General features: G+C 50.1%; 1 protein-coding gene across 1 annotated transcript in view; it reads left to right on the forward strand.

Moving 5' to 3' along the window:
* The window catches only part of MMEL1 (membrane metalloendopeptidase like 1), a 28360-nt gene that overhangs the window by 7751 nt on the left and 8208 nt on the right, over positions 1-12401 (forward strand). The window contains exons 6-17 of the mRNA XM_068158189.1: positions 323-418; positions 1416-1534; positions 2127-2192; positions 4035-4169; positions 4704-4793; positions 5053-5189; positions 5650-5743; positions 6428-6556; positions 6819-6917; positions 7710-7793; positions 8610-8713; positions 10476-10534. Coding sequence (XP_068014290.1) covers positions 323-418; positions 1416-1534; positions 2127-2192; positions 4035-4169; positions 4704-4793; positions 5053-5189; positions 5650-5743; positions 6428-6556; positions 6819-6917; positions 7710-7793; positions 8610-8713; positions 10476-10534 — 1212 coding nt within the window. The remainder of the gene's footprint in view (positions 1-322; positions 419-1415; positions 1535-2126; positions 2193-4034; positions 4170-4703; positions 4794-5052; positions 5190-5649; positions 5744-6427; positions 6557-6818; positions 6918-7709; positions 7794-8609; positions 8714-10475; positions 10535-12401) is intronic.

The raw sequence follows: 12401 nt of genomic DNA on the forward strand, positions 1-12401 counted from the left end.
ACCTCCTCAAGGCTTAACACACACACACACACACACTCTGGGTTGCAGAGAGGACAGATGTTGGTTGCCCACCTCTGCCTTCCCTTCTGAGTGCAACACCCTCTCCCTCCATCCTTGCCAAACCAATTCAGTCAAAACTGGCACCAAAGTCAAAGCCTTGTCCTGAAGACTAATGTAGGAGACAGATGGGTTCATGGCATCTCATTTTCTGCTCTGACAAGCTCAGTCTCAGATTCAAACTGCCAGGGCCATTACCTATCTCTCTTTTTTGGTTCCCCCCCACCCCATGAACACAATATGATGTTTGTTTCTCCTCTCTCAGGTCTTATAGAGCAACGAGATTCACTGCCTCTGCTAGAGGCCCTAACAATAGTTGGAGACTGGCCAGTTGCTTCTGCTGACTGGAATAAGACCAAAGGTAATGGTGTGCCTGGAAGAGTGCAGTAGTGTTAACTCAGAAGCATTTGTGCACTAAGGAGAGCATTGTCAGTGAATCAGATCCTGGTTTGCTGATAGAAAGTCAGGGTCTCATACAGACCTGGCATGCAGGGATCTGTGCAAAAGAGAAAGCACACATCTCATAGCAGGACTGTCAGATCTCATTCATGGGCAGTGCACATTTCAAGGCAGAAACCTAAAGGAGCAACCTGAATAATGAGAACAAAAGCAATAAACCCGATGTGGCTGTGCCCTGATGCCTCTGCATTGATGAGGGTTTGGCACATAGCTGCCTAAGGAGGCAAGGAGGTGGTGATCTGTGCTGTGCACAGGCAGTTGTGGCCACAGTGCTCAGGGATATGGTTTAGTCAGGGACCTGTCAGTGTTAGGTTAATGATTGGACTCACTGGTCTGAAGAGTATCTAAAGGGTTTCCCAATCCAGGCAGTTTCTGTGGTTCTGTAACTGCATATATATAAAAATATCATTTGCTAAGTACTTTAGAACAGTCTGGCAATTCCCAGCCTCTCTAGAAGCAGAGAGTCACAGAATGGAAGGGACCTTGAAAATCATCTACTTCTAAACCCCTGCCATGGGCAGGGACACTTCCCACCAGCCCAGGCTGGTGTGCATCACCCAAGCTGCCCTTGAACACCTCCAGGGAGGAGGCATCCACAACCTCCCTGAGCATCTTGTGCCAGTGCCTCCCCGCCCTCACTGGAAAGAATTTCTTCCTAATCTCCAGTCTAAATCTGCCTTCCTCAAGCTTCAATCCCTTCCCTCTCATCCTATTGCCACAAGCCCTTGAAAAAGTCCCTTCCCAGCTTTCTTGTCTATAAAGGGACATCCTCTATGAACGCTCTCAGTCATGCCCAGGCTGGTTCTAAACTATTTCAGCAGCTTGCTGGTAAGCAGTCAGCAGAGCTTCCTCTTGATGTCTATTGATAAGTGATGCACTTCTCCCTTTGTTTCCCCCAGAGCCAAACTGGAGCATGGAAGAGAAGCTCTCCATCATGAACTCCAGATTTAACAAACGTGTCCTCATTGACATGTTTGTGTGGAACGACGACAGGGACTCCAGCAGACACATCATCTATGTAAGAGAAACACTGCTGCCAATCATCTAGGGGCCAGGATCCTAAGGGGTGGTTATTTACACTGCAAGCAAAGCAGCTTTCCATAAGGCAGCAGCTCAGGTGTGCACAAATGCCTGCAGCCCTTCTGTACCCCAAGTGGCAGCTCTGTTGCAGAGGCCCTGGTGGGGAGTGCTTTATGGCAGGACTAAAAGCCAGTGGACCTCTGCTGACTTACAGTGTTTAAGGGTTATCAATTCTTGAGACTTGCAAAATGATGGTGAGGTTTCATACAGAGCAGGAAACCTTGGGTTTAAGCCCCCAAGTCAAGCAGCTTCTTCCCTCAGCTGCTTAAAATGTACCCTTGGATCTCAGTGGTTAATGAAAGATGTTGCTTCATGATTCCCACTAAGCATCCACTCTGTCCTCACCTAGAAATCCAGAGGCAGAAGTTGTCTTTTCCATCTCACCTCAGTCCCTGGAAAGCTGAAGTTCTTTGATTGTTCAGAGTGCATTGGGCACCATGGCAAGCGCAGCATTTCAGGTTGCCTTTCAAGGCTACCTGTGGACATCTGTTCCTCACTAACTAAAGAATTTAATGTATGATTCCCTTCAGATTGACCAGCCAAGTTTAGGAATGCCATCCAGGGATTACTACTTCAATGGGGGCAACTACCAAAGAGTAAGTATCCCTTGTCATTTGTTTACTACCTGCTACCAAAACAACTTCATTACCCAGCCCTGTGCTTTGGAAAACTCAAGTGTGGTTCCTCATGCTGTGTGATGATCAGAAGGAGGCTGTGACAGTCACTGATATTTCCATGGAGCAGCCAGAGCTGTGTTAATGGAACAGATACTGAGCTAGGGAGAGGCTGCTCCCACTTACTCCTCTCTCTCCCCCAATTACATGGAAATTGTGAGAGATTTTCTAGCTGCTTTTCCCTGCCAATGCTCAGAGCGAGTCGGGGGGGGTCTTTCATAAAGGCACAGAAAGCTATTGCAAACCTAACCAGATCATTTAGCAGTTTGCAAGCTGAAAATACTGCTGGGGTTGGCTTTCTTTTCCTCAGCTATGCCACAAAGAGTTCTTGCAGCCCAACAATCAAACTCATTTTCCTAACGCGAATGGAAGGGAAGAGAGAGAGACAACAATCAGCATTTTAGAGCCTTTTGTCTGGTGCTTGTAAGGGCAGAGGAAAACAGCAGTGAGCGCTTTCTTCTGACTTCAGTGCACTTGACTATGTGCTCATGTGCAACCTAGCCTCACAGAGAGGCCTGTGAAGTTTTCATGGGGCTGTTTCCACACCTCCTGGACACCTCTGCAAAGTGCCAGCTGCTGTTAATCTGGTGATGCCAAGCAGCTCCAGGGCTTGTGTCGGGAGCTGCAGATGGCTGCTGGCACAAGGGTTCTGTCAAGTGTCACCTAGATAGAAGCTGTTGCAGTAGAAGAGAAGGATGTGGATGCATTGCTGCATGAAAGGCAGGCTTAGATGGGCTTGTAGGAGGTAGGAAAAATCAGGTGAAGTAGACAGACAACCCTAACTCAGCAAAAGAAAACCAGTGCTACTTAATACAGCTTCCACTCGAAGCTCTAAAGAGGAAGGGCTAAGGCTGTGTCTTTAATCTTAATGAATAAGGAGGAGACACAACCCCCTTTTTATTTGCTATTTAACAGCTCACTTCCCACAGACAATGAACCAAACTGATGACCCAAACTCCCCCTGTGCTTAGTCCAGCATCTTTTGGCAAATCTCCTGCTGAAGCCTGTGGGAGTCTGGCCTGATTAAGCCCTCAGCATTCAGCCCCAAAACACAAATCAGCAGCAGCATGTAAGTGCCCAGACTCAATTTCACAACAGTTGCTGTATTTATCTGGTTTCCAAGGTCTATGGGAGGAAGAGAAGCGTACAAGAATAGGTAGCATTAAGCTTTCCTGTATCAGAGATCAGCACTCCCTCACCAGCCCAATCTCTTTTCAAGGCACATTGTGGGGCATAAATCACAGCCATACCCTCCCACTGGAAATAAAGCAAAGGTATCACTGGGAACCATCTGAGACAGAGCTTTTCTTTCAGACAGCAACAGCAGAGTTCAGAGGATTTATGGTATTGCTTTCAGAGACTTTAAACCTGCCTTGCTTGCCCTGGTTTGGCCAGGAGGGATCATTGCTCCCGTGGGGCACAAAGCACAGAGCCCTCTCTCTGCTCACGTAGTCACTCTGAGAGTGCCCCAGAGCTGGATGCACAGGGGAGCAGGAAGTGCTGCTTTCACTGCTTCCTGAGTCTGGCACTGCAAGGGGTTCCAGGATGAGCTGAGGTCCTGGGGACTGCAGTGGTGGAAAATGGAGTGGAGGGGGTGGCACTGGAAGCAAGGGCTGGGGGCTGTGCCCCCTGGGCCCAGCTTGTCACAGCACACTGTGAAGCCAAAAAATAATAATAAGAAGAAGAATGGTTTGGTGAATGAGCAATGCTGGGCAGCACACCTCCTCCTCACAGCGCTGCCTGCATCCTGTCCCTCGTGTGCAGGTGAGAGAAGCTTACCTGCAGTTCATGATCACCGTTGCCAAAATGATCCGGGCAGACAAGAACGTCTCTAAGGATGATTCCTTTGTCCAAGAGGAAATGGCAAAGGTTATGGAGCTCGAGACAGAGATTGCAAATGTGAGTGCAGAGATGGGAGAACGTCTCAGGATGTTCTGGGGGCAAGGGGGGGAGGAAGGGGAGAGTCCCTTTGCTGCTCCATGCAGCAGCTTTCAGCACAGCAGAAAGCCCTAGGAGAAAGCAGGGGGAAGAGGACTTCTTGTGCCACGAGCAGCCCAGAAATCAGAGCCCCTGTGTGTGCAGTGATGTCTGCTGTGGTCCCAGCCATTCTTATCTTGGGAAGGCTCCCAAAGCAGGGTGACCTATCTGCTGCTGAACACACTAAGATAACACCAGGGCTAGCTCCCTTGGGTGCTTTGAAGCCTACAGCACCCCAAGAATCTCCAAGAGCTTAAAGGGAGCACTGCTGGGCTCAACATATTACTGAGCTCCTGTACTAAACAGCACTGGGCACCATCAAATGTAGCTTTCTTTCCCAAGAGAAACTGATTTGGACTCAAATGAGATGTGAATGTGTGCACCTGCACCTGTGTGATTTCAGCCATGGACACTTGTGTCAGCTGATTCTAGCAATAACCTTGTGACTGTCTTCAGGCAACCACCCCAGCAGAGGAGAGGCATGATGTGACCTTGCTCTACAACAAAATGACCTTAAAAGAGCTACAGGAAAAGTTTGCATTGAATGTAAGTGTTTAATGAGCACTCTAATCGTTTCAGCCTCCCCCTTTATTACCATGCCACTTGGAAATGGCTTTGTGAATTTATCTGGGCTACAACCAAGCAGTATTCAAATTGTTCCCATTATTAATCTTCTCCTCAGAGTCTCTTAAAAAGCATTTTCCTACTGAGCACCACCTCAGCCACATCCAACCCCACTGCCTGCAGAAAGTCCAGGCAGTTACTAAAACACCTGGCACTGCTGCATGTCTTTCTGTCTGCCTAGGAATTCAACTGGACCTTCTTCATCCAGGGTGTGATGTCTTCAGTAAGTGTTCAGGTTGACCCTGAAGAAGAGGTGGTTGTCTATGGCATTCCCTATCTGCAAGAGCTGAAAGCCATCATCTCAAAATACTCAGCAAGGTAAGGAAGCTGGAGCACAGCCAAGGCAAAAGGCCTGGGGGTGGTGTGGAAGTGGGAATGATCTGGGACACTTGCTAGCCACAACTCTTTTGTCAGCACCCAAAAGTGGCTTCTGAGACCTCAGGCTTCCCAAGTCCTGTGGTACTGCCTGTCTCATCTGCTCAGAAAAAGGCTGAATAGAGGGGGGAAAAAATGGAGACCTTATCACAGGCTTAGCTCCTGTTACACTCCAGGAGGCAAAAGAAAACTAACTAGATGCCTGAAGGGAGATGTTTGCAAAGGCTTCAGTCTGGGTGCCTCTGCAGCCAGCCAGCCTGGGAAGAGCAGGTCCCCACTCAGGACTAGCAGCAATGATTTGCTTCCTTATCTCCCCTCAAAGTGAAGCACCCCACACACACTTCTGCCTGCACCACTGCTGCTTTTCACAGGGGATTAAGCTCAGCTTTGCTCCCCCCCCCAGCACCATCCAGAACTACCTCATCTGGCGACTGGTGATTGACCGAGTCAGCAGCCTCAGTCGGCGCTTCAAGGACGCTCGGGCCAGCTACAGGAAGGTATCTGCAGGGTCACAGGTGGCAGTGGGTTGGAAGGGACCCCCAAAGGGCACCTTGTCCAACCCCTCTGCACTCAGCAGGGACACCTCTGCTACAGCAGGCTGCATGGGGCCACAAGTCTGATCTTGAATGTCTCCAGGGATGGAGCCTCAACCCCATCCCTGGGCAGCCTGGTCCAGTGTCTCTTCACCCTCACAGTGCAGAACTTCCTCCTGATGTCCATCCTGAATCTGCCCTGCTCCAGTTTCAAATCATTGCTCTCATCCTATCACACCATTGCCTTCATCCCTCCCCAGCCTTCCTGTAGGTCTCCTTCAGATTTTGAAATGCAGCTCTGAGGTCTCTCTGGAGCCTTCTCTTCTCTAGGCTGAACAGCCCCAGCTCTCCCAGCCTGTCCACATAGCAGAGGAGCTCCAGCCCTCTGACCACCTTTGTGGCCCTCCTCTGGACCCACTCCAGCAGGTCCATGTCTCCTCTCTTCCTAAAGAAGCCATGGACCTCAGTGCTGCAGGAGTCACCAAACCAAGCCTTGTCCACAGAGTGCCATCTTGTTGTCACATAAACCCCAAACGAACCTAAGACCAGCAACCACAGGAGGGAAAAGCTCTCTCTGAGGTGAAGCTCCTCTGCAGGCAGCGAGTCAGAGGAGGGGCAGAGCTCATGCTGGGGGGGTTTGTGTTGCAGGCACTCTATGGGACCACGCTGGAGGAGGCTCGCTGGAGGGAGTGCGTGAGTTACGTCAACAATAACATGGAGAACGCAGTGGGGGCAATGTACGTCAGGGAGACATTTGCTGGTGAGAGCAAGAGGATGGTATGTAGATGACCCTTCATACTACTGTACATCCACAATGTCTGCAGCCCTCCTCCTCCTCCAGCTGAGCTCCCAACCTGGTTCTTCCCCCCTCCCCGTTTAAGATACCAGTCAGCCAAGAGTCAGAAGGTGTAAGAACTTTTAAGTGCCAAGTATTATGGTTTAGAACATTGAATCTGGGGAGCATCATCCTTCAGTAGGAAGCTTTTCACCCCTCCTAGCTGTGCCTGGGGTGATTGATCTGTTGCTGCTTCTCCTTTAGGTCCGAGACCTGATCGATAAGATTCGCGAAGCCTTCATCGAGACCCTGGATGAGCTGCAGTGGATGGATGAGGCCTCGAAGGAGAAGGCTCGGGAGAAGGTCAGCAGCAAGAGGGAGCTGCAGTGCTCCATCATGAGCATGAGTCTGTGGAGTTTTGTAGCATCCCTGTTCCCAGCTCTAGAGGAGGAAGCTTTGCTGTTGACTACCCTGTTATCCACCACACTCTTACACTGCCCTCGTTAATCCCTTGCTGGCTCACAGACATCCTAAAATGGTTGGGGTTGGAAGGGATCTTAGAGATCATCCAGGCCCAATCCCCCTGCCACAGACAGGGACACCTCCCACTAGACCAAGCTGCTCAAGGCCTCACACAGCCTGGCCTTTAACAGCTTCAGGGAGGGGGCAGCCACAACCTCCCTGGGCAGCCTGTTCCAGAGCCTCACAACCTTTACTGTTGCCTTTTATGAGTCTTGTGAACCATGACCCAAATGAGATGATGGCACCAAATGCATCAACTGGAATGGCAGCAGCATATGGTGCAGGCCCCCAGAGAGAACTTTTCACAGACTTCAGGACCTTCAGCACTATTTTAACAGCATGGAAAAAAAGCCACTAAATGAGGGTGGAGCCCAATGCTGTTGGATGGTGCTGGGTAACCTGCAAGTCTGCCTGGTGGCTGGACACCAGGACATGAGAGGAAGACTCTGTTCCATATGAAAGAGGCCATGAGGTGCTTTTGAACAAGAGCTTTTATATGTTTGCATCCAATTTCTCACCCACAGGTAGACAATAGCAGAAAGGAGCAACAACTCTTCCATGTATTGAAATATCAAAGCCACCACACAAACAAAACCCACAATTAAGAGGCAACATTGAACTCTTCTCTTTCAGGCAATGGCAATTAAAGAACAAATTGGCTATCCAGATTACATTTTGGAAGACCAGAATGAAAAGCTAGACCAGGAGTATGCCAATGTAAGTATGCTCTGCATGCCTCACCAAGTGCCTCAGCCTACCTTTATTTGCTTGCTACTTGATCCACACACAGAGACTGCACTGGGTTGGAAGGGACCCTTCAAAGGGCATCTTGCATTCAGCAGGGACCTCTCCAACCAGATCAGGCTGCACAGGGTTACATCAGGTCTGACCTTGAATGTCTCCAGGGATGGAGTCTCAACCACATCCTTGGGCAACCTGTTCTAGTGCCTCACCACTCTCATTGTGCAGAACATCCTCCCCTCCTGATGTCCAACCCAAATCTGCCCTGCTCCAGTTTCAAACCATGGCTCCTTGCCCTGTCTCTGCAGTCCCTCCCCAGCCTTCCTGTAGGTCCCCTTCAGATTTTGAAATGCAGCTCTAAGGTCTCCCTGTTCTCCAGGCTGAACAGCCCCAACTCCCTCAGCCTGTCCTTGCAGGTTCTGCTGGCCAGAGGGTTTGTTGGTGCAGGTGGGGATAGGAGATTTAGAGGTCAAAGGGAGCTCTGAGCTCATCTGGCCTGGCCTCCAATGGCAGGAGAGAATGAGCACATCTTGCCTCTGCTGCAGATGGAGCAATGGACAGGGAGAGCTCAAGGGGTGGCTTTTTGGAGCAGTCCAGCATCCTAGAAACTGACAGCTGTGACCTGTCCCTTCCAAGGGCCAGGAGAAAATGAATGGTGACAAACATTAACACCTAAATGCATGCAAAGAGCTGAGTATGAAGTGATGCCTTGCAACCAAAACCCTTTCTTTGTTTAGAAGCTCTCTTCCTCTTTCTGCACAGCTCACTGAAACCTTTGGCTGTTTGTTTTAGTTAAACTTCAGTGAGCACAACTACTTTGAAAACATCCTGGAAAACCTGAGGGCTGGAGCCCAAAAGAGCTTGAAAAAGCTTCGAGAGAGAGTTGACCAAGACATGTAAGTGCCTGACCATGCTCATTGTGTTGCCACCCCTGGGCAGTGGAGAGCTGAGAAAGCTTCTGAGATCTTACAAGCTGGTTCCTGGAGTTAACCAAGTAGCTCATTGCTGCTTCTGGTAGGAACCCATCCACTCCTCTTGGAATCTCCTTCATCCTTCACCAAGCTGCCTCACATTCAGATCTCACATTGCAGCCACTTAACCCAAAAGCAGTGACAGATCTTCCTGACAGCTCAGCAAGGAGGAGATGAGCTCAATGAAATGAGGGAGCTTCTGAAAGTCTCTATTCAGGGGAGGGGGAAAGGTAAAACCAAACCAGCTGAAAGAATTCTGGCCAGAATTCTGTTGGAAACATGCCCAAGCCCGGGGAGCTGAGCAGCAGCTCTAATTTATGTCCATTTCCAGGCCATTATTTCCCACTGCACTTAGTGAAGTCTAAAATGCCTTTTTCAGGAGCTTGCTGGCACAGGTGAGGATTTAGCTGCTTCCTGATCCCTTCCTTGACTCCACAAATGCATCCTGAGCAAGTCTCAGGTCTCAGCCTGCACTGCCTTAGCTGTTACAGAGCAGTTCTCCACTCTTGGGCAGATCCTCAGCTAGTGCTAGTTTGAAACAACCTAATGCCAGTGGCATGTCCATAAACTGGCACTAGCAGCTCGAGGGTGAGCAGTTGGCACCACAGTACCACACAGCATCACCAGGATGAGCCCTCCAACCCTTCAAATGCAGCTGAGTTCTTGCCAAGTCTGTGACAGAGACATCTCAGAAGCCTTGCACATTCAGCAGCAAGTGCCTTGGAATCTGACCTGGTTTCCAGAGCTGTGAGCTAGCCAATCTGAACTTCTAATAGCCCAGTGAGCTTCCTGAGCTGGACATCCCCAACACAGCTACTGGCAGAGCTGCTGCTGAATACATTAGTGACAGAGCTGCTGCAATGGAAGGCAGAAGTAGGGAAGCTAATGCCGGTTTGATGTGGTGGTGTTCACTGCTGGGCTTCCAGCCTGAGGGATGCTGGAAGAGAAAGTCTTGAGGCAAAGGGGAAGGAGATTCCAATCAAAATTTCAAGCACCTCTTCCCAAACCATAAAATAAGAGAGCTACTCACAAGCTAGCAAACAAAAAACCCCTCCAAAAAGGAAGCATTAGTCAAAGTTAATTGTCACAAAGCTCTATTCATTTTTAATATCCCTCTTCCTCTGGAGTGGTTTCAACTCAAAATGGGAGCACTTGGAAACCTCCAGGGAACTGCTGATGAATAATTCACCACGGGAGTTTTCTGATCACTCAGCTAATTAACAACAGGGTTTGGGGGGTTCCCCCTCCCCCCCACACTTTCTGCTTCCTCACTTCTTGAGGACTCAGCCATGGTCCTCTTCATAGCAAAACAAACACCCCAACCAAACCTTGCACAGCTTTAGTGTCCTTCATCCACAAACTGTGTTACAGATCACTGCTGCCTCTTATAGTCTGCCTGCAGAGACAGATGACAACCCTGGAGCCAGAATCAGTATGCAAAAGCATTTCTCCCTTGAATTTGGCATTGTTTTGGATGAGAGGTGGCCATAAACTTGCCATCAGTTATTTCCTAGCATTACTCCTTCTTTGCAGCTGTGTTCCATGGCACCTTCCTTCCCTACCTCAGTCCTTCCTTATATGCAACCTAGATTATTTTTTTCAATGCTAATACATTAAAAAGAATGTCTGACCAAAAAAAAGGAAAGGAAGAAGGAGCACTAATCTTGTGTGCAACTCTGGTTTTCAGATGGATAATTGGAGCTGCAGTGGTCAATGCGTTCTACTCCCCCAATCGGAACCAGATAGGTAGGTGTACAGCAGCTTTAGCCTACTCCTGGTTTGCACCCCAGGGGGGCAGTTCTGCTACCCAGGGGCAAACCTGCCTGTCTCCTGGTGGAACCCGGGGGGCAAGGTAACCAGGCTGGCTTGGTGGAACCCAGGGGGCAAGGTAACTAGGCTGGCCTGGTGGAAACCGAGGGGCAAGGTCACCAGGCTGGCTTGGTGGAACCCAGGGGGCAAGGTAACCAGGCTGGCCTGGTGGAAACCGAGGGGCAAGGTCACCAGGCTGGCCCGGTGGAAACCCAAGGGGCAAGGTCACCAGGCTGGCTTGGTGGAAACCCAAGGGGCAAGGTCACCAGGCTGGCTTGGTGGAAACCCAAGGGGCAAGGTCACCAGGCTGGCCCGGTGGAAACCCAAGGGGCAAGGTCACCAGGCTGGCCCGGTGGAAACCCAAGGGGCAAGGTCACCAGGCTGGCCCGGTGGAAACCCAAGGGGCAAGGTCACCAGGCTGGCCCCGTGGAAACCCAAGGGGCAAGGTCACCAGGCTGGCCCCGTGGAAACCCAAGGGGCAAGGTCACCAGGCTGGCCCCGTGGAAACCCAAGGGGCAAGGTCACCAGGCTGCTCTTTTCAAGCAGTTGCTTTGTTGATGAATATTCAGCTCTCCCCCTGCTTGGCAGGCACACTTTCCATACTGGAACTGGCACAGCCTGGTGGTTGAAAGCCTGAGACAGTAACTGCTACCACCCCAGTGCCAGCTCCAGAGAGCAGAGAAAGCTGACAGTGTATCCTGGGCTGCTTGTACTCATGTTTCCACATTCCTGATAAACACATGGGCAGCTCTCCAGTTTGCTCTCTCTACAGATGGCAAGGAAATTAGATTGATAAGAGCCAGCCCAGACTACAGAAACCTGCTTTTGGTTATAGATTGTCAGCTCTAAGAGGTTTTGCAGGGCTGCTGGGCTGACCTCTCTTGCTCTTAGCAGAGAAGAGCTTCAGACTTAAGCCATAAAGATCCTTCTCATGGTCCCTGATCTCTGAGCTGGTGCAGGTGGCCAGAAGCTCAGGTTAAGCCTGCAGATACCTGAGAGTCCCAAACTGGAGAGCAACCAAACACTAAGCAGCATTTACTCAAATTCCCAGCAAGATCTCCTCTCCAAGCACTGCCAGATACCACAAGAGGAAAAATCTCTGCCTTGTTTTGACCAGACAGCAACTGCACCCTGCTCACAGAGCAGACCAGAAACAGAAAACAACCCAAACAACAGTCCCAGGGGAAACCACAGATCATTGCTAAAAGCAGAAACACCAAAGTGCTGATCATTCACCTCTCTGGCCTCATCAGAGGGAGCTGACTTACCCTTGTGTAGCTCCAAGCGAGCTCCATGCTGTGGATACAGCCAAAGCTGTGACCATTCCCTCAGCCACTGCAGGGGGCTCCTTCAGCTTGCTGGTGCACATCATCCTGGAGCTCTACTTGCAGCCAGCCTCGTGCTCCCTCTGCATCCACCCTGGTTTAATGCTGATGATGATCAGCTGGGACCCAGCTTTCCAGGCAGGGAACGTGGGTCTTAAAGCAGACCAGTCCCTCTGCAGCTTGGCTCTTCTAACTAACAGGGAAATAAGTGGATGAAGCAATTTGAAGATGAATATACCAGCCAAAAGTCTCCTGCACAGCCACCCCAGTAGTGGAGCTGCAAGTGAAATCCTGTTCCTTCCTGTCTCTAGTTTGAGGAAAGTCCTGCTTCTGTCTTGCTGCTTCCTATTTTACTCTGTCTTAGATATTTCTCCCCCAGTTGTAGGGGTAAAGCCTTCCACAGAGCCAGTGAGGATTTGGTCTCTCAATAAAACATTTGCCACCCAATTTCACTATCCCATTTCTTAGGGAGTGTCTTA

The sequence above is a fragment of the Melanerpes formicivorus genome, unplaced genomic scaffold (assembly GCF_026170545.1).
Source record: "Melanerpes formicivorus ecotype bairdi unplaced genomic scaffold, bMelFor1.0.p_v2 SCAF_39, whole genome shotgun sequence".
Taxonomy (NCBI): Eukaryota; Metazoa; Chordata; class Aves; order Piciformes; family Picidae; genus Melanerpes; species Melanerpes formicivorus.